The sequence below is a fragment of the Eutrigla gurnardus genome (genome assembly GCF_963514095.1).
Source record: "Eutrigla gurnardus genome assembly, chromosome: 24".
NCBI classification, from domain to species: domain Eukaryota; kingdom Metazoa; phylum Chordata; class Actinopteri; order Perciformes; family Triglidae; genus Eutrigla; species Eutrigla gurnardus.
Genome location: NC_139935.1, coordinates 5,091,376 through 5,115,593, shown reverse-complemented (window position 1 = coordinate 5,115,593; position 24,218 = coordinate 5,091,376). Strand labels below are relative to the sequence as shown.

At 44.8% G+C, this 24,218-nt stretch overlaps 3 protein-coding genes across 5 annotated transcripts; 1 reads left to right on the top strand and 2 right to left on the bottom strand.

Annotated features, from left to right (window-relative positions):
- The first annotated feature begins 230 nt into the window (after window positions 1-230).
- On the top strand, window positions 231-8,301 carry tgds (TDP-glucose 4,6-dehydratase). The gene is made up of 12 exons (XM_084003910.1): window positions 231-429; window positions 716-782; window positions 896-964; window positions 1,063-1,153; window positions 1,241-1,389; window positions 1,470-1,568; window positions 1,691-1,750; window positions 1,833-1,876; window positions 1,966-2,131; window positions 2,205-2,260; window positions 2,334-2,431; window positions 2,520-8,301. Exons 1-12 carry the CDS (start codon window positions 383-385, stop codon window positions 2,588-2,590), a joined length of 1,017 nt encoding a protein of 338 aa, XP_083860036.1. The 5' UTR covers window positions 231-382; the 3' UTR covers window positions 2,591-8,301.
- Window positions 3,078-18,996, bottom strand: LOC311009611 (putative ATP-dependent RNA helicase an3). Of its 3 annotated transcripts, XM_084003903.1 has the most exons (20): window positions 18,694-18,996; window positions 17,546-17,597; window positions 17,091-17,138; window positions 16,588-16,644; window positions 16,148-16,351; window positions 15,954-16,056; window positions 15,411-15,536; window positions 14,874-14,973; window positions 14,634-14,769; window positions 14,436-14,533; window positions 13,603-13,701; window positions 13,352-13,512; window positions 13,106-13,250; window positions 12,830-12,974; window positions 12,293-12,343; window positions 11,263-11,444; window positions 11,019-11,136; window positions 10,739-10,892; window positions 10,517-10,641; window positions 3,078-10,333 (listed from the first exon to the last, which is right to left on the bottom strand). In XM_084003903.1, exons 1-20 carry the CDS (start codon window positions 18,736-18,738, stop codon window positions 10,254-10,256), a joined length of 2,229 nt encoding a protein of 742 aa, XP_083860029.1. In that variant the 5' UTR covers window positions 18,739-18,996; the 3' UTR covers window positions 3,078-10,253. The 3 variants fall into 3 exon arrangements, with proteins under 3 accessions (XP_083860029.1, XP_083860031.1, XP_083860030.1); XM_084003905.1 differs by lacking the exon at window positions 12,293-12,343 and having other exon boundaries at window positions 18,694-18,995; XM_084003904.1 differs by lacking the exon at window positions 17,091-17,138 and having other exon boundaries at window positions 18,694-18,995.
- Window positions 18,997-20,193: 1,197 nt separating this feature from the next.
- LOC311009738 (sodium/myo-inositol cotransporter-like) lies at window positions 20,194-23,291 on the bottom strand. Its single transcript, XM_084004085.1, has 4 exons — window positions 22,557-23,291; window positions 22,287-22,482; window positions 22,083-22,210; window positions 20,194-22,014 (listed from the first exon to the last, which is right to left on the bottom strand). Exons 1-4 carry the CDS (start codon window positions 23,188-23,190, stop codon window positions 20,912-20,914), a joined length of 2,061 nt encoding a protein of 686 aa, XP_083860211.1. The 5' UTR covers window positions 23,191-23,291; the 3' UTR covers window positions 20,194-20,911.
- Window positions 23,292-24,218: the final 927 nt, after the last annotated feature.

Sequence of the window (24,218 nt, the reverse complement as noted above, 5' to 3'; positions counted from 1 at the left end):
GGGAACCTTTATTTTGAAAATATTATCCGGAAGTAACAAATCCATTGTGACGTACTTGACACCGTTGCCTTGCCAAGTCGGCACTCTTGACAGTTTGATTGACGTGTGATTCGCACAATGGAACCACTCAGAGAGCAGAACCCAGTCTACGCGCGCACACATGTCCCGCCCCCTTTTCAACGTGTCAATACTGCCGTAAAACGGCAAGTGACTGTCGCGAAATCAAACAACGTATCTAGTGTACTGACGCAAATGGAGAATTCCTGTCCCGTGCTCCCTAGGCAGCGTAACCGGGTATAGAAAGTGATTAATGTCGATATTCTGTGTGTAGGCGACATTAATATGAACATACAGCGGCCGGCGATGACCAGATGACCAGAAGATGGACTTCAACAGGACTGTCCTTGTGACCGGAGGCTCTGGATTCATGTAATTAATTTAAACCGATAAGAAATATATGACTAACCGTTACCGAGTAATCCAGTAAAACCATTTTCTAATAATTTTCATGGTGTATTTACTGTATAAAGAGACACGTATTTGTGAGCAGCAACCTGTGTGTTGTGCGTTTCTTATAACCTTCTGTTGCTGTTAGATAAAAGGAACAAGTAGAAGGAACTGAAATACTCGAGTACAGTAAAAGTACCTCAGAATTTTATTTAAGTACTTTGTTCTGTCTTTAAGTGTCTCTCCACCTCTCTCTCTCCTTCTGCAGTGGCTCCCATCTGGTGTGTTCACTGGTCATCAGACATCCTGACTGGAGGATTATCAACCTGGATAATGTGAGTCTGCACTGGTGTGTGTGTGTGTGCGTGTGTGTGTGTGTGTGTGTGTGTGTGTGTGTGTGTGTGTGTGTGTGTGTGTGTGTGTGTTCTCATGGTGTGACCTCTTACAGCTGGACTACTGCTGCAGCCCCAGGAGTCTGCAGACGGTTGAAGACAGAGCAAACTACACGTTCATCCGGGTGAGAGCTGCTCACATCTAAACACCTACAGAAGAGGGTTAGTTCAGGTGCATTCAGGGGGAATGACTTCCTACAATAACTGCTTCCTTCTTCAACAGGGAGACGTGTGTAACTCAACGCTAGTGAGTCACATTTTCAACACCGAAAGCATCGATGTGGTGTTCCACCTGGCAGCCAAGACTCACGTGGGTGAGCGGCGGTCGTCCGACCCGGCAGGATGATTCTCCCGTTGCAACAATCAGCCTCTGATACTGGTTTTCCTCTTCCCTCGTCCAGAGTCATCGTTTGAATGTCCATCCGTCTTCCAGCGCGTGAACATCGACGGGACCAGAGTTCTCCTGGGAGCCGCCCACCAGGCCAGACACCGGCCACAGCGCTTCATCTACGTCAGCACCGATGAGGTCTACGGAGCCAGTCTGGACCAGGTCAGCCAGCATGGCGGATGTGTGGTGGTTGTGAGTCGTGGGGTGACTCTGGGTCTTTACTGGGCGCTTGTTTCCTGCAGGTGTTTGACGAGAGCAGCCCGGCGAGGCCCTCCAACCCGTACGCCGCCACTAAAGCGGCGGCAGAGTACCTGGTCACATCCTACTGGGACAGATATGAGGTACGAAGGCCTGAAGACATTCATCATGATAATTATTCTAGTTTCAGCTTCTATATTAAGATACTTGTTGGGCTTTTGGAAGTGTTTATACAATTAGAAGTTGTGTTCTGTGTATTTACCAGTTTCCCATCATCATTACGAGGAGCAACAACGTCTACGGGCCGAGGCAGTTCACCGAGAAGGTATCATTTAAGCACCGCGATGATCTGTGAGTGATAAATACGTATATTCTCGACCTCTAACCGACTCTTTTTGATCCTTCAGGTCATTCCGCGGTTCCTCACCCTCTTGCGAACGAACAAGAAATGGTGAAAAACTGTCTTCGTTATTATTTTTTTTAAACTAAACAAAGCAGAATAAATCTGATCTTCGTTTCTCCTTCTCTCCTCCGCCACAGCACCATCCAGGGAACCCTCCCCAAATCCCGCCACTTCCTGTTCGTCGACGACGCCATCGACGCCTTCCGGCTGGTCCTGGAGAAAGGCGTTGTGGGAGAGATCTACAACGTGGGAACAAGCTGCGAGGTTCCCATCATGCAACTGGCCAGGGAACTCGTTAAGATGGTGGGTTTAAGAACAGGTCTGATGTGGAGCAGAAGGAAGCAGACGACTCAAGTGTTTGGGGTTTTTATTTAAGGTGAAGGATGTGCCGGACTCGGAGGTGAACGAGTGGCTCGAGTTTGTGCCCGACAGGTGAGTAAAATAGTGCAACTTCCTTTCCTGAGAAAATCAGTGTGCCTAGTGACCTTTGACCTCCGCTCTATAGGCCGTGCGTCGACCTGCGCTACCCCATCACGTGTGAGAAGCTGCAGCGGCTGGGCTGGAGGGCCGAGGTGTCCTGGGCTGAAGGCCTCAGACGGACCGGTACGGTATCACACACACACACACACACACTTTAAACGAGGCGACAACGTAGGAAGCAACTCATTCCTGTGCTTTTCCTGTCTTTTAGTCAAATGGTACCAAGACAACCCGGACTTCTGGTCAGACGAGAGCCGGGAAACAAATCAGAAGCAGGCTTGAAAAAGCCTTCCAACAGTGTGGGCTCACCTTTGCCCTGCTGCTCGACTGACAGGACTCCGGGTGAAGAAAGTAGTTCCACATGACGTGGTGGATTCAGGAAGACGGAGCCTCCCCTTCGGACCAATTTTAAAAGTTTCACCTGGAAACGAATGCACTTTACTTTGAAATTAATGCGTCACTTGTGATGTTTTGGGAACGACTTGAATGTGAAATTAAGAGTTATGACTATAACTTTGTTGCCTTTCCTTCAAAGTAACAGTCTGGTTGCGGTCGGCTCCAATCAGGGAAGACGCATGTATTACCTCAAGAGAAATTAAACGTTTAAACAACTCTCAGATGCTTTAGTTTTCAGCAGTAGCCTTAAAATAAAAGCAAGAGAAGTTATATTTTATACAGATGTTTTTCATGGAATTCTGGATTTAACTGCAAATAAACAATTTAACATTTCAAGGTCTTCGTCTTTTGAAAGAAACTGCTCCAAACACCGTTTACATTTGCAAATCCAAACCTTTATTTTGTGGTAAAATCAGAATAGATGCACAGATTTTTTTTTTTTGTCTTCTTCGTGCGGTGCTCCTCTTCGTGCACAACTCCTAAACTAATACATAAAGCAAATACTAACTAGCAGGCTGGAGGTGCCGTGTGTCCACGTCGAAGGGTCTGGCCAGTCAGTAACGGCGACAACACCGGGCTTCATCTCGTTTCAATTTAGTCGCTACACAGCAGTCACTCCTAATATCAACTACACACATTTTGTTTCTGTCTGGAATAATAAGAACTAAGGATTATTGACTTGAAAGGAAAATAAAGCTGCAAAATGCTGCATTTGTTTGGTGTCCCTGCTTTTGTTTCCCAGAATGCCTTTTGTCAACAACTCGTTGGTGCGTACAAAAGGCAGTCAAGCGTGGTCGTTCGTCTACACACCACATCTTTAATTTGTCATTGGTAGTGGCTTCGCTGGGGCCGCATTGCATTCTGGTCCATTGAGGAGAGACAAATCTGTAATAGCTGCAATATGACGTCCTCATGTAAGAGACTTTATATCTATAAAAACACAGATCACCAGGTCATTTCTGATTGGCCAGAAGCTCTCCCACATGAGCATTAGCACGCTGATGCCTGAAAATATGCAAATCACAACAACATAGCAATAGAACCACAGTTAAGTCTGTGTTATGAAGACTTTAAAGATCACCACTTGCCAGACATTCACAACAAGGGTATTAACGGGAAGGAAAAGTATAGAGACTCAAATGAAAAAAAAAAAAAAAATCAAATTAAATCAAAAACAAAACACAACATCTGACTTGGAGAGAATCTGGACACTTTGTTTTTTGTACTGCATGTTTGTTTGTTTTTTAGAAAATGGTCTTTGATCGTAACGTTTTGTTAATTTTTTATTTATTTTTTTTAATCCAAACCTTGGCATATAATGGTGGTATTGTCTCAAATTTTGTCCGCCAATTAAAAAATGGCTGTTTATGGTTGATTATCATTATTGGCAATGGAACCTGTCTCAGGAACAGGTTTATGGATCTGATACTGAGTCCGATGTGACTTTAAAGGTAGCCCGTGTAGGACCTTTCTCCTAACCGGTCACGTGACTGGAAGAAAACCGCCAGCTTCGCCCTGCAGCCTCCGCATGCACATCTTCACGTAGCGGAGAAAAGAGCAGAGACTTTTCTCGTTTGGGCAAGTCTTTCTACTAATAAAAGGACAAGGAAGGAATAAGAGGAGACCTGCTACCTCGTTAGAGCACTCCCGTGTTTCAGAGGCATTCAGGGTCCCACGTTGCCGGGTAAAAGCTAAACTTTGGGGAAGCGTACGCCGGTCTGGAGGCGGAGACCGGGATCGGTGAACACGGAAAGATGTGCATGCAGCGTGAGTTGGCCTCAAACAGAGAGCCGGTGTTTTCCGACAGGTGATTTAAAATCGCCATCGACAACAGCGACAAGACGGCGCTTTTCGTACATCATCACCGGTTGCCGTGGTGACGCATTTTAAGAGAAATCCCCTACACGTTGCATCTTTAACATTTAAAAAGCTCACACTACCCCAGAAAAACAGAAATTTTTCACTCATACCAATGACATTCAACATTCAAGTGCCAGTGTTTTTGTTTACTGTCTTTTGGTCAAGTCACTTTGTAAAATATCAACTTTTGTATTAGGCTTATAAAAATAAATATTTCTCAAAAATGCTTGATAAATTACACAAACTAGCAGCGAAAGTAGACTCGAGAACTCTTGTGTGCAAACAGCCGATTCCTACGGTTGCTGTTGACTACAACTCCACCTGGTCCCCAAAAATAAAAAAAAATGGGTTTCATATCTGGAAGAAACTTTTCCATGCAACACACACACGCACACATTCACACACGCACACACACATGCACACACTAAACGGTGGAGAAACCTCTCTTTTTTTGACATCCGGCTGCGCTACACTTCAACGCTCTCACCCACTCCTTCGCCCCTCTCTGAGGTTGTGAAGGACGAGTACTACAGAAGACTTGAGTCGAACGTTAAACCAAGTAACCGAAGTGTTGCCTGGAAACTCGATGGGACTTCTACAACAGAGGGGCCTGCAGGCCGCAGCAATGGGAGCATAGCACCATTAAATTGTTCACTGACATAAAAAGCACTCCCGCCGGAAAAATAAAGTCACCGGCGCGGAATCGTACGCCACGGTGACACTGCTAGCGCGTCCGTCGCCATGGTAATGCTGTATGCGGTGTAGCCAACTTCACCAAACCACCTCCAATTAGGGCTGGGTATCACCCTCGAATTTAAGGCATCAAAAAGGTTTTTAAAATATTCAAAAACTAAAGTGCTGAATTTTTTCTAAACGAGAACATTTCTTTCACAGTAAAAAATTAACTGAGCGTGGTCGACTTCTGATTAGTAAAGCTGCTGGTCCAAACAAATGTAGCTCGTTTACTGGCAAACAATCAACTTAATACAAGACTAACGTGCTTGAGAATATACAGGCTGTACATGGCACAGCTCAACGCCGACACCGGCGTGCTAAATGCTTTCGTTTCGTTGCGATCGCACGCCGGGAACGAGCGCGTGATGTCACATCCGATTTATTTGACTTTTTTTTAAATATTTAGACCACAAAAAAAACTTAATATAACGTTCAGAGTAAAAAAAAATACCCAGCCCCAATGAAACTCGCACAGAGAATCTCGGTGACGGCGAAACGAGCAATCAATGCGTTGATTGATATCTATTGCACTTCCTGCAGAAGTTCAGTTCCATATTTGACAAGTGAGATGGGGGTCTGGGACACAGTGGAAGACACGTGTCGCTCCAACACAGTTCAATGGTTATTACAGCTGACAGACACGATCCGTCCGCCCTAGAAAAACACTTAAATACGTTGCATGTATGTATATATATAAATATATATACACATATTTATATATATATGCCTACACTCAACACTTATCGACAAGATTGCTCTACAAAAACGATGAAAGTGAGGTAAACTGAAGTGTCACCTTCCACGTCTCCCTTCTGTAGAAATTCCTATCTGCACTAACAATCAGCTTCTCCTCACATTGTCATGTATGCACTGTTATTCTACCTGCCCCCTAGTGGCTGTTAGAAGGCACAGCGATGTCTGCAAACTGAACCACATTTGCTCAAGCGGCTCACTGTGTCCTTCTTTAAAAAAAACAACAAAAAAAAACGTTGAATTAGGCAGCGATCTAGCAAACTTAAAACACCGAGTGCATGCCGAGTTATTGGTCGCCAACAGCCGCGGATTCAAGTAACAACGCCGACGACGTCTCATCTCACGCGGGGGGAACACGACGATTCAGTCAGGCATCAAAACACGGTGCCGTTCAGTCAGTATTTAAAGGTGGACTCCCCGATTTTGTTACAAAATCCAAGAGCGTATAATATTTGAGCTGTAAAATTCATGACGGAGGACGCGAGTGGGAGGTTTTAAAATCGGACAGTTAAGAAAACGTCTACGTGTAAATGTGTCCCGATGCCTATCGAAGAAAAAGAGGAACTTTAAGAGTTCTGCTGACGTGTAAATTGAGTTTTCAACTAAGCGGTTCCTTCATATTTGATTGTCATTTGCAAGGTTATCTTCAACTTCTTGTCCCGTTGGTGATTTTCATATGTGGCCGGTTATTCCTTCGTACTGAACACTATCGTTGCAGGAGACATTAAAGGGTGGTTTTCGTATATCTCTGATTGATGATCTATTTCAACATTTTGTGAGATTTTAACTGGCGCTCACGGCTCTTTCGCCTGAATCTGACTGCAAGTTGAATAATCGCTGACAACACAACAAGTTAATCTGACAGTTTGAAACACGTGTAGCTGAAAGATAATGCAAACTTATTAAACTACTTTTTTTGGCTTGTTCTGAAGTGGTCGCGGGGGGATCAGTCGGACACGGTGGAGTTTCCTTATTTTGTTTTCTAACGCTGCATCCTATGACGACTGTCCTCTTTAAACTGGCCCTCATTGGAAGCGGCTTCGGCGAGATAAAAGCGTAGCGTCCGTCTGCTTGAACCCAGCCTGAGACTCTTCACAAAGCGATGTTGAAGCCAACTAGTTTCCCCAAAGCTCCCTACCGACTGCACTCGAGAGAAATATATTGACCTCAGCATGACCTCTGATTAAAAAAGTCGTCTAAAATCATAATGACGGGAGAAAAAAACTCAAATAAAAATCAGAGTTGTAACGTAACTAAAGCCTGCTGTAGAATTGTATCTATTTGCTTGGCATTGTAACTCCTTGACCAAAAAAACAACAACACTTGCATATGTTTTATTGTCTTGGTCCAGCCTCGTCAAAGTCAGTGGGCAATTTGAGGGAATCTGCCTCGGGAGGATTAGCTGCTAAATCAATTCCTACGATTGCTTCGGGTTTTTCCGTCTCCAAAAGAATTAACGTGCCGCCCCAAGTTCAAATTGCCCACTGAGCTGGCCCAACGTCGAGTGATCAAACGTGATTTTTCTACACAAGCGTTTGCTTGTAATTCACATTCTTCCTCACTGGAGATTCTTCTCTGTTTGTTTTTTTTTGTGTTTTAAGAAGAGTTGAACTATTTACATTTTAAATCTATTATTTTCACGTCGCTAAAGTTCATGTAAACAAAAATTAAGACCCTGATGTAAAGTAATTTCCCCCACCAGGCAGCAACAGCGTTTTTGTTTTTTTAGTTTACTCTGCTGCTATATTACCAGCTGGGGAGGATCGGATTTCTGCCACTGAAGCGCCCGAATGTACAGCGGCGATCCTTTTAGATGTTGAATCAAGGATGAAACACGGACGTCTGGTTCCACAGCGGGGCCGAGTGGGGCTGACCTCAGATCAGGCTTAAAGTAGAGGACAAAGACTAGTTGTATCCGTCCAGAACTTGGGACGATAGAAGAACATTACAGTTCATATCGGTTAGACGGGACGTGGCTAAAACGTGGCGTCCTCTCCTCTGGAGAGCCCCGGCTGTCCCCCGCTGTGAAATGTACTTCAGGCTAGATTATCGTCACTTTCATCCCCGACCTCAACGGATCCGAAAGGCCGAACGAATAAACTGGAATGACTGTTTTTTTAGAGAAGACTCTTCATGTTAACTCTCCAGGATAGAGTGAGCGAGACATTTTTTTGAACTCTCTTTTTTTTTTCTCTTTTTTTCTCTTTTAAAGTTGTGTATCCCCCCCTTGAAAGAAGCTTTTTTTTTTGGCAAACAAGGGTTTTTTTTCCTTCGATGTTTGTGGCGGAAGCGGAGATTGTTCCCCGAAGAGCACCGTGGCACTAAAGAGTCCAGCGGCAGCAGCAGCAGCTTTAATTTCAACCCCTCACATCGCTGCTGGATGTGGTCTCATACGATAACGGGGCACTGACTGTGAAATTATTGCTAAGCTTGGAAACGAGTGACGTGTATCTCACGTGTCTCAAGGACTCTAGGGTGGCGTCAGACTTTGACTTCTCAGCATATCCATATTTATCCATATTTAACAAACGAACAAATGTCTCAGAGAAGTAACGACATGGCTGCTGCTGACGATGTGACCCTCCAGTTAGTGACAGGATGCTCCTGAGGAACTCAAACTCGAGCTCAAACCAGAGCTGTAGATGTGACATTTAGGGTCAATAAGTAGGACTCGGTTTCCCAAAAACATAAAACCACCGTCACCATCTCCGCTCGCTTTCTGGTAAAGCAACAAAAAAAAGTCTTGTTTTTTTGGGGGGGAATAAGACAAACGTCTTTTATTTTACCCACTCTCGATGAGGGCGTTTCAAAAGCATCTATAAATACAGTGGTAATATGCTTTTGGGAATCAGCTCATCAGAGACCGTCTGACGAATTTTAACTCCAATAGAGAGATAAGGAATTGCTTTGAGTTTCCTCATCACGGTTTTTTGTTTAGTGTTTTTTTTTTTTTTTTTTGCCAAGGTTTGATTTAGTTCAAGCCTAGTTTGTTTCCTTCCAAATATAAATAGAAAAGAAAAAAACATGTTTAAACCCATACATGACATTAAATACACATTTTTTTTTTTTTAGTCACAGTTGGCCAATACTTGTAGCCACGTACGTATTATGGCAATTAAAACAACGGAAATAAGAGACAATGTTCAAATTCTTAAAGGCACAGTACAGAAACAAATGATCCTACATTATGTTTTGTTTCAAACAAAGAAAATGCCGTTTGCTAGCATCATTGCTAATGGGCAACAATGTCTGCTGGCGTGCCACTGACTCAGTTTGTCCAGCTCCTTCGGTCTCTGTTAGACATCTTTCTCAGATCTCTGGAAATCAAGACTTCAATACGTTTTAAAAAAAGGTGGAGAGAAAAAAAAAACAACAAAATAAAAAGATTTCGGTTTCTGTGGCGGCTTTAAAGTTCTATCTATCATGTAAATGAAGAAGGCTTCAGCCAGTTCCCACTTTCAAATTTATATGCAGACATAATATTCTCAGATTTGACATCTTGCCTATCTCTGCGCTATATTTTAGAAAAGTTATTGGCCGGTGATTTACAACATGGCCATGCATCACATACAAAGATGACTGGTGAAGGTACACAGGACGCCTGGCTGGCTTTGGGTGAATGCGGACAAAAAACACAATGAAGCCAAAACTCAAATCTAAATGTGAAAGGAAAAAAAATAATTCCCCCTGCTCTTCTACATCTGTTTTGTAGGACTAAATCAATGTAAATATTAAAGGTCCATCTAATCTTCGGGGGGTTAAAAAGGAACACCACGAGCTTTAATTCGATCGGTTATTTGTCTTCAAGCACTTGCCACAGAGGGGAAAACTGTTCAAAATGTCCTCACCGAAACTAAAAGGATGCTGCCACCTCGTAGCTAACTAGTGTTGAAGAACAACCAACTAAAATTGAGGCATCCCTTGATAATGTGGCCTATTGTAAGAGAAAGTGAGAGATCAAAATGAGAAAAGATGGGGGGGACGTAAAGACGGAGGTGGAGATGGAAAGGACGAGAAAAGGGAAAATTATTAAAAGATCCGAGTGCGTAGGGATGAAATAGGGCTATATAAATGAGTATAAATAGTTTAATAACATGCATGTGGGTTCGTGGGGTGAATGAAGGGGAGGCGATGGGTGGAGTGGAGACGACAGCGAGGAGAAAGGAAGAAAGGGGGATGGGTAAAGAGAGGGAGGAGGAAGCTAGTTGCCCCACCAATCGACTTGAGAGTGCGAGTAGTTCCCTCCGTAGCCGTCGCTGGTGTAGAAGTTACCGAAGCCACCTGACGGGCAGGAAACAGGAGAAAAGGCAGCGTCAGCAAAGGTTCAAAACCTCCAGGCTGTGTTGTAAACAGGAAGTGAGGAGGGGAGTTCAAACCATTTTAAATGACCCGTTCATTAAATCATACAGAAATAAAATGCTCTCCCTTCAACACACTAGTTATACCCGTAGACAACATCCTCACCTCCTCCGAAGCCGCGGGTTCCTCCGTGTCCTGCCTGGTTGCGTCCTCCACGACCCCCGAACCCTCCGGCGGTGCCTCCGGCGGCCGTCTGGCGATAATCACGCGCTCCGAAACCACCTGAGAACCTGGTGGCAAAATCAAACGCGTTGTTTGCATCAAATACAAAGCTCATACTTAAACGTATATACTTAAATATGGGAGAGTGAGAGTGTGTGTGCGTACCTCTTGGAGCGCCCTCTGTTGGTGCTCTTATGCTGGTGTTCATAGGCCAGACTCTCGAGCCATGAGGGAACTTCCTGTTTGGCCTCCACCAGGATGTCCAGCAGATCCTTCGTGATGTTCCCGTTTTTATCATTGAAGAACGATGTGGCCAGTCCTACAGGTGGAAAAGGGAATCGCAGCTTTTAGTGCGAGTGTGGCTCAAAAAATAACTAAAAACGCAGTCCGTCATGGTTTTAGATTTAGGTTTAATATCACTGCCTGACAGTAGCTGTCATCTTACCCAGGTTTCCCACTCGTCCTGTGCGTCCAATACGGTGGACGTACTCCTCGATGTCGCTGGGCAGGTCAAAGTTAATCACGTGTTTCACGTTGGAGATGTCCAGACCGCGAGCTGCGACCTGAGTGTGTAAAAGAAAGAAACAAATCTTACATGCAGTGTTTGAATACCAAGAACAGTATCTAATATTTGCTGCTATATATATGTTATACGTTTAACATTCATTAGGAATCTTCTTTGTACTGACCGCTGTGGCCACCAGAATGGGGCATTTCCCTGATCTGAACTGGCTCAGGGCCTCCTCTCGGTCTCTCTGGGAGCGGTCGCCATGGATACTGGTGCAGGCGTAGCCCTCCCGATACAGGAAGTCCTCCAAGGCATCGGCGCCTTTCTTGGTCTCCACAAAAACCAGGGTCAACGAGTCTTTACCTGATGGACCGAGGGAAAAGACACCCGAGGTCAATGCAGACATTTCAAACCTCATATTTTTGACTACTGAAAAGGAGAAAAGTGTCCAAAAATAATGAAGATAAATATATTTCACATACATTTCAGTTTCAACTACTCAAGAAAACCCTGATGTCAGCTCGCAAGCAGCTTTGTGACATTTTGATGCGACACAATCACAGGTTTTTGACCAGAAGTCAGAATATTTTCCAACATGTGTTACTCTCACGTCGCATCATTCTGACAATCCAGATTTATAAATGATCAGTTACTCTTCCAGCTCTACACAAGTCTTAATAACATGCACCCTAATTACTTTCTTTCCTATGAACAGAAGAGTGCAACAGGCAGTCGGGAGTGCGGCGTGGAATAAACACAATAAAATAATAAATTACAAGAAACGGTAGCTAAGAGTTGTTGTGACTGGAGCCGCGGATGGAAAGAGTTTGGTCCTCGGTGCTCCGGCTCTGAACATCGCGACCCCGTTATGACGTTTAGGGGCCGCATTTGTACCCGCTCGTTCACCGTGGAGACTCGAACCCAACCAGACTCTCTCCATCGCGGCTTCGGGTCGGACACGAAGACACCACGGCGACATGTACATAAAAGATGCCACAAAAAAATAAATAACTCAAAAACTAAAAGGAAATAATAAACAGGCATGTTTGACGTAAGCGTTGCAGACCGGACCCATGAGATGGTGCACAGAACGAAAAATAAACTGAAGAAACAAAAAAAGGGGGGTCTCCATCCACAGAGAAGAACATCAAAAAGGGCAAGCAAAATTATTTAAAATACGAAAATGACAGATTCTCCGTTGAGGGTCTTACCAGGTTTCTCTATGTTGTCTCCAGTATTGTCCTGTACCTCGCTGGGGATGACTTAGGATAAAACCACACCAAACCACCAACATGTCAACTGCACTCAATCAGCAGCAGAAAACCAACTCTGTATGTTCGATGTTCCCGATGGTTCCTTTCTCAAAATGTGTTTTACTACGATGTCGGTTTAAACAGCTTTCTACTGTCAACGGAAGGAATTTACTTTCTTTTTATCCTCACCGTTGCTGAGGCAGAGGAAAAAAATCTGTAAGTGGATCACCATGAGATTTTTTAATCAAGGACTTGGACAGAAAACGCTGACTTCATCTGGGCTCTGAGCCTACTTAAGAAAACAAAAGCAGATTTTCTGAATCCTTGACATGGAATCAAGTCCTGAACATGACCATGTGTACGTTTTGAACTTAAAGGGTGCTCAACACGAGACCCGGGGATGTATGGGTGGCGGTAAAAGGATTGTGTGTTCGCAGGTGCTCTGGACTAAAGCGTGTTTTATGTGTCGTCCACCTGCAGCATCTGAAGCCTCACCTGTAGCACTCAGCAGGTCCAGGAGGAAAGACCTCTTGTCGCTCTCCTCCACCCACACGACCTTCTGAGTGATGTTCTCCGAGGTGGAGCCGACTCTTCCCACCGCCAGAAAGATGTACTCGTCCAGGAAATCCCTGGCCAGGATCTGGAGGAGGAGCAGAGACTCTGCTTATTAACGGGTGTTTAGCACTTAGCACTATAATTATAGCTATATTATACTCTGTTGTAGTAGGGAAGGAAGGTTTTGCTATAACCAGTGCACAACTGCAGATGTACCTGGATCTCTTTAGGGAAAGTTGCGCTGAACATCATGGTTTGCCGGATGCCTTTGTGCGGCATGGTGTCCTGCTCAACGATGCGTCTTATCTGAGGCTCAAATCCCATGTCCAACATGCGATCGGCCTCATCCAGCACCAGGTAGCTGAAGTGAATAGGTTTAAACGTCATTACAGGGAGTATTTCTCATTCCAAAAGACGATGACGTCATTTGAATCGAACCAGCCGATTCTGTCCGTGTCTTACTTGCAGAAGTCCAGTCCGATCTTGCCCCTCTCCATCATGTCCACCAGTCTCCCGGGCGTGGCCACCAGCAGGTGGCAGCCTCTCTCCAGATCTCTGATCTGCTGGCCAATGTCTGCTCCTCCGTACACGACACAGGGACGCACTCGGGAGCGGTAGGAAAACTACAGACCCAAACGAAAAGGTTAAAAAAAAACACATAAAAAGAATGTTTTGTCGAGATCTCAAGCTCATGCGGACGTGCGTTTGTATACCTTCCTGGCTTCATCGTATATCTGCAGAGCCAGTTCTCTGGTTGGAGCCAACACCAGTGAGATGGGGAAGTGCTTACGACGCCCGTACTTCCCATTCTCCTGCAATACGACGATAACCCAACATTTCAGTAATGGTGTTTCAGCACAGTGGCGTCAATGACTCGCATGGTTTCAGCATGTTTAACCAAAATGTGACCTCTAAATTCCACAATACAAGTCTTCACATGAAGGGGATTACGCTACTACCTGGGGGAGGTCACAATATAAATCTAAGATGAAACAGAGCTAGACACACACAAAGCTTTTGTGACTTTTCCTTAATGCTGCTTGTTCTTGTGAAATACACATCTCGATCAAGGAGTCATTGTTTATTTCTCCCCCACATAACAGCTGCAACGTGCACACGTAGCCCACATTAGGCTTGCATTTAAATCAGCAGAGCTATTTATGTTCAACAGCTAATTAAAGACGATATAGTGGGAAGCAGCTGTCCTGTAACGGTTTACTATCTGTGCTGCGGCACGTGTCTGAAACAGATGGAAACATCCTTCTTTGAAGTTCAGTGGTTTTGCTCATTATTATTATAGTTGACTGACACTGCTATTGTACCGATTCACTCACGAACACTTTGTTACGCTACGTGCCTTCTAGTGTAACTGTGGTCTTTTCTACTGTTATCTACAAATTGCCAATTACTTGTCAAACACGTTCTCTGTCAATTAAATATAAAGCTTTAGTTGCTTCAAAAATACTCAAATTTCACACATTATAGATATATATACATGTTTTAGTCCACATTAGAACAGTAGGGAATTTCCATTATTTCTTCTTACCTGTCCTGATGCTTTAGCTGCATTGAGGGCTTCTCCTGGTCCATCAGTGTAGATCTGGCTGAGAATCGGCAGCAGGAAAGCAGCAGTCTTCCCAGAACCTGCAGACACAAAGCCAATCATATTTATTACTTACGATAAATTCATTACTATGTTATTTTAGTCCAGAGATGGGGTGTATTGCATGTGCGCGTGCCCTACCGGTTTGTGCGCAGGCCATGAGGTCTCTCTTTGACTTGACAATAGGAATGGCATATTTTTGGACAGGGGTTGGTCTGGTGTAGCGACTCAGACCGATGTTTCCCATGACGATCTCACCCATGTCCACGTCTTGGAACTGCATTCAAATGCATTTATTAAAAAAGGAAAAGATGGAAAGTCAGCATGTAGCTGATCTACAGTGTTATAATGTTGGATGCCGAGTTAAAGACGGCAGCTTACACTCTCGATGTGGTGAGGGCAGTTCTGTCCTGTGGCCTCAACAGGAATGTCATCGTATTTCTCAAAGTTAATCCCAGTGTTACTGCCGGAGAACAACTCACTACAGGGGAACAAAGCGGGAGAAAAGACATCAATATTCGTCTCTGAATACATCTTTCTTTGGTAGATTTTGTTATACAATTACTTTCCCTATCAATAAATGTGCCAATTATTTTCTCAATTAATTGTTTGGTCTATACATAATATTTTTTTTAATATGTAAAATGTCAGGTGAACAATTCAAAAACCCTGGAGATAATCAGTTTATAATATAGAAGAAATCTCACACAGATAAAAGCAGGAAGTCCTCCCAACTGGGAAGCTTGAACATGACTTTAACAATAAAAAATGTTATTCTAAATCACTACACCAAAAGAAACTCCAACAATAAGAAACTAATTGTCTAGTTTTGATTTACAATCCTTCATTCGTGATGCTTTCCTCCATAGTGAACCAGGTAGTTGTCATTTCCTGTAGTAGAAGTGAAGTCAGACTCACTGTTCAAGGCGTTCATTACGCGGTGTTGGTTTGGACCAGTCTCCCTCCTCTCTGGACTCCTCCACCCAGCGGCTGTTTCCTCCTCCTCCTCCCCCGCCACCACCACCAAATCCACCATGATCAAACCTGAGCACAACACAATGACACAAGATGTGTGGTGCTGCTACCATGCTTTCCAAATTCTACACACACAAACACAACAGGGCCAAATGCTATACTATGTATTTAGCATTTTTGGAAGGCTACTTCTTCTCACACGTCATTGTTGCTTCTAGCGCCCTCTGTTGGCCACAGGGAGGCAACAGCCACTGATCTACTACGATATACAGAAAGTGATGCCACAAGCTTTTTTTTTTTTTTAATCTAACAGCAAAGATTTTCACCACGACAGCGTGAAACACACCAGAGGATCACTAGGTGTTAACTTTCATGGTGAACATAGCACCTTAACATGAAGTTGTTTCAGTACAGTGACAAAACAATCATATATGGGTTTTTTTAAGTCCTGTGACAGCGGTTATTCAGAATGTCTCGTCTCCTCACCTCCCTCTGTTAGCATTGCCTCTGTCATTGAAGAATGCAGACTTCCCCCGGTTGTTGCCAAAACTGCCATAGGCGTCTTTGGCAGTGTTCCAGCCACCGGCATCTGACACACAATGAAGGCAAAACAATTTGAAGACACTTCCAGTATTTGTACAGCATTCAACGGAATGTAAAGACAATCAAATTCCTTTAACCTTTATTTTCGTAGCCGCCGAAAGCCATTGGCTGTGCTGGAATAATGGGGTTGAAGGCTGCGCCCCTGTTGCCGCGGTAACCCCTTTCCATGCCACCTCGGCCCCGCTCCATGCGAGGCGGGCCGCGGTTATACGTGTTGCCACCAGCCATGCGGTTGTCGTGGTAGCCATTAACGAAGTTGTTGCGCCCCGCATCCCAACCATCTGCAGAGGGAGGAAAAAGGACAATAATTTAATAAGAATTGAATTGAACCGATCCTATTATCAGACGGATTATTACTCATCACCACTGTGAGAGTGCTGAATTTATTGTTTACATTCTTATTGATCAAGATCACAGATTACTTAATACCCCTTTCTTCCCCTTCCCAAAATGAACTGCAGTGAATGGCAGAACAATGCATATGTAGAATATCGTAGAAGATCAGAGGGGAACTCACAGTTGGCTGCAGGCGCTATGGTGTAGCCACCCGGTCGACCAGCAGCAAAGGCATTTCCTGGAGGACGGGAAAAAAAGTGTTTCAGTTGTGGCCTTTATATATAACAAATGCACTTAATAAAAGGTACCCTGTGGAGTTTTTGACCCCTGGTAGCATTATGGAGCAACGTCTTTCCAAGTGAGTCCCCGTTTTTGCTGGTATCGTGAATGCGTCCGACACATCAGCGTGCGAGCGAAGTGATTCACATCTCGCCACCGTTTATCCCACGATCAGCAGTAGAAAGGCGGCGATGCATCACCAAAGGCACGGAAGAAGGTGATCGCTAGCTGCTAACTTGGACGTAAACAATGCTTAATAGTCAGAATGAATCTGCTTCGCAATTGTTTTATGGCTTCACTCAATGTATTTTGGTGAGCAACACTGAAGGTAAACGTGACTTAATGGTTTTTTGTGTGCGTTTACTAGAAAACTCCACAGGACAGCTTTAACTTGATGCTACACACCATTGATGGAAGCGTCGTTGTTCCGTAAATGTGGGGGAATGTATCGCCCTGCAGACAGAGAGAGACAGTGTCCAACATCATTTAATGAATGATTAGACTTTAAGGACGTGACCTTAAATTAAAAAGAAGCTTCGGAAGCTTGTCCAAGACTCATTGTGTCATCTATGGTGCACATCTGAGAGTAGAAACCATGGAAATCCAATATATGTTTCCAAATTGACCACCTGGTTTTTCTTGTCTCTTGTCTCTTCTTTTCTAAGTCTCAATTTAAAAAAAAGGAGTTTTAAATTGTGGTACTTCTGTTATTAAAAGGAAATATCCCTGCTGTTTCTTTCCTGCCCTTCCCAATGGATTCTCTGCAGAGAACTTGCTTGTTTGTGGCTTTATTACCACTATGTGTGTGAGGGGGGGGGCGGGTTGTTTTGAGAAAATTGGATGTTTGGACGGCAGCTTACGGTTAGGGCCTCCACCTTGTCCGTCTGCCGCACTCAAGTCTAGAACAGCAAGCTGGAGAGACGGAGACAAACAGTCAGAAAAACAGCAAACGATCATTTTCAGCATAATATTTTTATTTTTTATTTTACTATGACAAATACTATTAAAAATATTTGATATCAGCTGCAACCTGGTCTTAGACACTTCATAATAAAGGATGACAAAGTGATGAGAGGCAGATTATTGGTTGTTGTTGTGAGTAGAGATCCAACTGCTGTTCAAGAAACCACTTTGAATTTGATGCGTTTATTTCCAGAAATGTCAGTTTTGGGGTGGGATGCTTATCTGCAGCAACATATCGTGAACTCAGCTACCAAGAGGGTTTGTTTTCTCGATAAAAAACCTTCCCAGTGCAGCCGAATTTTGCATCGTAATTCAACAAAAACATATATAACAGGTGTAAATGTGGCGGACCTTGCCAATAAGCCATTTCAAGAATATCCAGTGAGAACACACAGTACTTTTCTGTTGCCATCCAACTGTCTGACCACTCAGACACAGCTAACGTTAAGACTACGTTGCTAGTGACGCAGAAGAAATGAGCTTTTTTTTCGTTAAGCGGGACGCAGACGAGGCTAACTGTTACTGCGTATTAATCTGAAAAGGGCGAGCGATCTAATCTGTCAACCACCACGTTGTTTGTGTGTGAGACCAGCTAGCTCCATCGTTACACACCTCCATTTTATTATTGTATCGAGCTGCAAGACAAAACGCAGTGAAGATAATAGTTGTGTGGGTGCGTTTGATCCGAGGGGTCGGGGAAGCCGACGGCACCGCACGGTCGTAGTTGGTCATTCGGCTCGTCCACATCCTGAGCTGACTATCTTTAAACACCGACACCACCGCTTCATTAATCATTTATCAAGCACACGTAGATAAAACCCAACCGTTGAGAACGTTTCCCCGCATCGTATGGTTCGCTCCCCGCCTCGCAGCCTCTGACGGGTCACACGAGTGTCTAAAAGAAGCGCACCCAACGCTAGCTAGCGCGATAGCATCTCGTTAGCGGTGTTTTTAAGCTAGCCGGTAAGCTAACACGTATCCCCCCGTCCCGTTATATCACTTTTTCACGAACTAAACGCAGCAAGGCACGTTAAAAAGGACTTACCTGCTGTTCTAGACCGTGGACATTTTCGACGGCCACATGACTCATAACTATAGAATATGGAGGAAAAATGTTGTCGTTGAAAAATGGACCTCTTTGTTAGCCGGGTTTGATGTGTTATTTCTCCTTCGCCTCTATCTTGTTTCCGTTGTTACGACGGATGACAGTTATTTCATGTCAACGGTTGTACGTAACCTGGTGAAAAATGCTATTCTTGAATTTTTCGTGACGATAAATCCCCGTATTTTAGCTACGAAGGTGGCACTTCATGCAAACTCAGCTGATGTCGGCTCGCTCTTTAGCTGAGGCGCAGGTGAAGTCGTCATGCAGTCGTTAAGCTAGGCCAAACGCCACCGTTAAACAACATCCGGTGGTGTCAAATTAAAAGCACGCAAACACGACCACGTAATATGACGTGTAGCTATGTTGCCAAGTATAACGTTATCAGCATGATACAATACAATAATTAAAAATTAACTAATAAATACATTAATACATGTGAAAAAGGGCATGGCAACGCAATCAAATGTGACTCCACGTTGCCAGTCCCTTTGAAGGTAGAAGATAGACTATCTTTAAACACTTGTGCAGGTAGTTGTAACCATATGTTGTTCATGTCACATAGGGTTATAGTTAGCTGTAACTGGGTAACGTTTCTTGTATATAAATTATGTTTGAAATAAATTAAATCTTTAAATTTGAGTGCAAAAACGTCCTTATTTCCGGTGCGCCACTGCTACGCTCACAGCTTGACCGACGCGTATGAAATGTTATTAATCCAGACACCGCGAGACCTCGCCACCACAGTAAATCCTGGCTCCTCAGTCTCCTTTCCATTTCACTGTTTAATCACTTTTTATTGTTAAATATGGAAATTGCTATGTCATTCTGCACACTGTACATTGTACAGCAAACCCATTTCAAAACCATAGGTTATGTGTAAATAGCTTATAAACCCGTTGAGATGAACTGCGCCTCGCCTGGAAAGTGGACGAGAGCAGGCGGAGCAGCGGGAGGCGGGGCCTAAAAGCTGCGGTCCAGTCGGACAGTTTCCATCGGCCTTCGAAGATTCGACAGGAAGTCATAGAAAAAGTTACATCCGGTTAGACGCGACCTGTAGGCTATTTTTAGTTTGCAACCACATTCGAATTTATTTCTATTTTCTCATAAATATCTGTGGAAATCAGAATACTTTAGTAACCCCTTGGGAAATTGAACAGCTGCAGTTACTCCATAAGAGTCAGGAAATAAAGAGTCAAATAATTATACAAATAAAATAATGCCAAGAAATATTAGTAATGTATAAATATTATGTATGTATATGTAACACTATACAGTATAGTAGTGTATCTGCTGTTGCGGTAGTATCATAGAATCTAGTGCATATAAGTAAAGTTTGCCAGTTAGCCATCAGCTTGTGGTTGTTGTTTTATTCGAATGTTTCTAATTCTAAATCTCATTATTACCTTCGTTTAATAGTAAAGGCAGCGTCTGAAGTTTACTCACAATTTCAGTGAGTAAATACTGCTCCTTTACTATGTAATTATGTTTAACGACCTGCAACAACCTGAAAAGCATGTTTATGTCGTTGACGATTCCAAAGAAGGGAAAAAAAGTTCTGCAGTAACTTTCCTTTCAGTCTGTAACTTTCCACTGCTGTTGTTCATGTCACCATCACAGCCTGGGTTTTGCATGTTTGCTTGTAGCGATGGATGTGAAGTCGGATTCACACTCTATGACCGTTGTTCTGCTCATTATCTTACCGACTTTTATTTGTTCTTCACTGAGAGGAACAAACAGATGACAGCTGCATGGATAACAAGCCAATATTTTTATTTGAATACATGTTTATTAAAAGAAAGCCGTTGTTACAAACTGGCACCATTACCGACATCTTAGTTTCGTGTGTTAGCATGTTGCTAATTAGCACTTCAATGGATCCGAACTCATTCCAGGTCCCCCTCCCTTCTGAAATTAGGCTCAACGTCAGTGTGGATTAAGAACAATAACACCATCATTTCAATTATTTTCATAAATAAGTGGACCAGGTGGTGTAGGAAATTAAAAGCATACAAAAAACTTCCAATCCTGAGCATATTTAAAATCTACTGATCAGAAGTCTTGACTGCAAATACAAGAGAGAAAGGTGAAGGACAGTTTACCTGCAGACCATTCCTGCTTTTATGGACAAAAGTGCCCGACTGCTCGGACTAAAACAAGCCTAAACGGAGAAATAGATGAAGAGGAAGATGCCGATGGAGCAAATCACCACCAGAGCAGAGTTCAGGAGGATTCTGGTCCGCGGAGGTTCGTGCAGACGCTCATCCATCATCTTCTCCCGTTCCTGGACTGAAATCACACGAGGTTCGGGCAGCTTCTCCTGGAAACCCAAGAAACAATCCAAAGCCTTCTTACACCTCCCTCCCTCCCGTCCTCCTCCTCCATGGCAGCCTTCCTCCCCCTCCTCCCTCACTCCTCCCCCTTCCACCATCTCAACGCCATCTTGGCACCTTTCTTTATCGAGCAGACTGCTTTCATGTTGGATCTCACGGTTTGGTAGCTTCAAAGCATCGGCGTCTTCTCCATCCTTCTCTTCTTCTTGCTGTTTTAGCCTCTTCCTGTTGTTCAGCCCCCACAGAGTCGTGGTCTTGATTTGTTCTGCACTCGGCGGCGGCGTGCAGAGGCTCACGACGACGGCCACCAACGCCGACACCCAAAACAAGATGGCCGCCAGATACATGAAGTGAACATCCTTGATGAAGGACGGCCGTTCGTCGGGCTGGTCACAGCGAGGCTCGCGGTAAACGAGGCCCAGAATCAGACGCAGCGCCCCGAGGACGAAGCCGACCACGCCGCCCCAGAAGGCGCCCGTCTCGTTGCAGCGGCGCCACAGGACGGCGAGCAGGAAGAGAGCGGCGACGGGGGGCGTCAGGTAATTCATCACTTCCTGGACGTAGTAGTACATCTGGCCCCCCTGCATCTCCACGATGACCGGCACCCAGGCAATGCTGATGATCACCATGACGACCACGAACAACCTGCCGACGATCATCAGCTCCCTGGACGACGCCCGCGCCCGCAGCATCCTGTAGATGTCCAGCGTGAATATGGTGCTCGCCGAGTTGAAGATGGAGTCCAAGTCGCTCATCAGAGCGGCGATGACGACCGCCATCATGAGGCCGCGGAGGCCGACGGGCATCACCGACATGATGAGCCGCGGGTACGCCACGTTGCTGCAGCCTCGTGGCGAACCGCACACCTCCACGCAGTGCTCCGGGCTGATGCACGCCAACTCGTCGGCAAACAAGATCCTGGAAATCATCCCTGGGGATCATCGAGGATGAGTCAGTTATTTTTTATTTAGTTACTCAAACAGCAGGTCGTGGTTCTACCTGGGAGGATGATGATGAACATGGGGAGGATTTTCAGAAAGCCGGCCATGATGGTGGAACCTTTGGCGTGGGCGATGTTCTTTGCTGCCAGAACCCGCTGGACGATCACCTGATCTGTGCACCAGTACCTGGAAGGAGAGGTTAACAGTCACGACGTGTCTTTGTAGTGAGCATCATGTCCTCCATTACAAACACACGGAGTACCAAATAGAGGCAGGAGTCTGGCCCAGTAAGAAACCGGGCCACGGCAGGGCCGGATCCCTCGGGTGTCGAAGTATCTTCAGGGAATTTGGTTTCGGGTGGAGGTGGAGGTGGCAGGACTCGGAATACGTCAGGTTAGGTGAAGACAGCAAGATGGCCGTGATGTTGGGCGTGGCCTGCATGTACTTGGTCATCACCCCTTTGAATTAATTAATTGACATGGTTCAGCATCTTATAAGGTTAATTGATCACACGGTGTGAAATCATAAAGACCTTGGAGTCCTCCCACTTTGAAGAGGCTGACGCCCGTGAGGCAGAGCGCCCCGCCGATCATGAGGAAGGCCTGGAGCGTGTCCGTGTAGATGACGGCAACCAGGCCTCCGGTGACGGTCAGCAGCGCCGTCATGGCGATGAGGAGGATGATTGACAGGTAGAGGTTCCACCCTAAGGATTCCTGGACGAACAAGGCCCCGGCGTAGAGGTCCACGGACAACTTGGTGAAGATGTACAGGACGAGCGATAACGCTGCGTAATACACCTTGAGTCTCCTCCCGCCAAAGCGCTTGGACAGATACTCTGGCATGGTGTAGACGCCGCAGTGGATGTACACGGGGATGAACACCCAGCCCAACAGCTGCAGCAACAGCAGGGCGTTTAATTCCCACGCCGCCACGGCCAGCCCATTGGCGGCAGCGGATCCCGCCTGGCCGATGAAATGCTCGCTTCCTATGTTGCTGACGAACAGCGACGCTCCGACGGCCGCCCAGTTCATGTTGCGCCCGGCGAGGAAGTAGCCGCTCACCGTGCTCCGGTTGGCCTTCCGCATGGCGAAGAAACCCACCGCCAGCACCAGGATGAAGTAGACTCCCACCACGCTGATGTCTGCCGCCTCCATGGTGGCCGCCATGGTTTTTTTAAGGGTTCTTCAGATGAATGTTCCTTGTTGTTCCTCAGCTTTGGGAAACAACGCAGCGGTGGGAACCTCAAAAGGAAATGGTCATCTGGATCCTGCAACACAAATGTACCAACAAAATGATTCTTTCCAAAGACATTTCCTAATATCTTAACGCTCGCTGCTTGTTTGGCAGCCAAAGAGTTTTTGCAACCAGTGAAGGAAGTGACCATATTTGGACTGCAGAGGAGCAACGGGAGGATCTGATGATTGAAACTAGAGACCATAAACTCAAGTTTGCAGTGTTTACTAAGAGAATAACTTAAGCGAGGAGTCGGATCATTTCCTCATAGACTTCCATACAATCAGACTTCTTTGTGCAACCAGAGGAGTCGCCCCCTGATGGCCAGCGGAGAAAATGCAAGTTAAAGGCACTTTGGTACGTGAAAAGGAGAAGTGATGATTGCAAGAGCTGGTTTTATCCACCTGAACCACATATCCTTCCACAAACTGTTTCCTCATCTCGTTGGCTTTTTCAGAGGCTTTATTTTAGTGTTTGTATAGCTGGTGTTAATAGGATCAACAGCATCACTGACATTTCCTCGCCTCAGTGCTTGAACCTGTTGGATTCCCACTGTGGCGTTTAATCCTGATGCTACTTGTCAATATTGATTTAAAAGAACTAGCCCAAAGTATTTACCAATATAAAGCTTCTTGCAGTTCTTGCAGTGTAATGATGGGTAAACCGGTCTTCTAAACAAACCTGCTGAGCTCTTCCATTAGAGGAGAAAGTATGGACGTGCAGGAGTTTCCTTACGGTCTTTGCAAGACTTTCCATTGAATATCTGTCTTGATTTTATCTTTATATTTCGTTTTTTTAATGTGTCCTTGTTTATTTTATCTTTACTATTATACTCTATATATCATCAAATAACAGGTGATCTTATCCTAAAAGCTCAAATGCACTAAATCCTGTTGGAAATACACAAAGAACTTCTCAAACCAATAAAGATAATTAGGAATCTAATTCAGGAAAATAAATG

Coding starts and splice junctions, on each gene's coding strand:
- LOC311009611 (XM_084003903.1), bottom strand. CDS start 18,738: ATGAGTCATGTGGCCGTCGAAAATGTCCACGGTCTAGAACAGCAG. Junction 13,251..13,351: donor ATCGGACTGGACTTCTGCAA/GTAAGACACGGA, acceptor TATTCACTTCAG/CTACCTGGTGCTGGATGAGG. Junction 12,975..13,105: donor CTTTCCCTAAAGAGATCCAG/GTACATCTGCAG, acceptor CTCCTCCTCCAG/ATCCTGGCCAGGGATTTCCT.
- LOC311009738 (XM_084004085.1), bottom strand. CDS start 23,190: ATGGCGGCCACCATGGAGGCGGCAGACATCAGCGTGGTGGGAGTCTAC. Junction 22,483..22,556: donor CAAAGTGGGAGGACTCCAAG/GTCTTTATGATT, acceptor ATTAATTCAAAG/GGGTGATGACCAAGTACATG. Junction 22,015..22,082: donor GTTCATCATCATCCTCCCAG/GTAGAACCACGA, acceptor GATGATCCCCAG/GGATGATTTCCAGGATCTTG.
- tgds (XM_084003910.1), top strand. CDS start 383: ATGGACTTCAACAGGACTGTCCTTGTGACCGGAGGCTCTGGATTCAT. Junction 965..1,062: donor CAAACTACACGTTCATCCGG/GTGAGAGCTGCT, acceptor CTTCTTCAACAG/GGAGACGTGTGTAACTCAAC. Junction 1,154..1,240: donor GGCAGCCAAGACTCACGTGG/GTGAGCGGCGGT, acceptor TCCCTCGTCCAG/AGTCATCGTTTGAATGTCCA.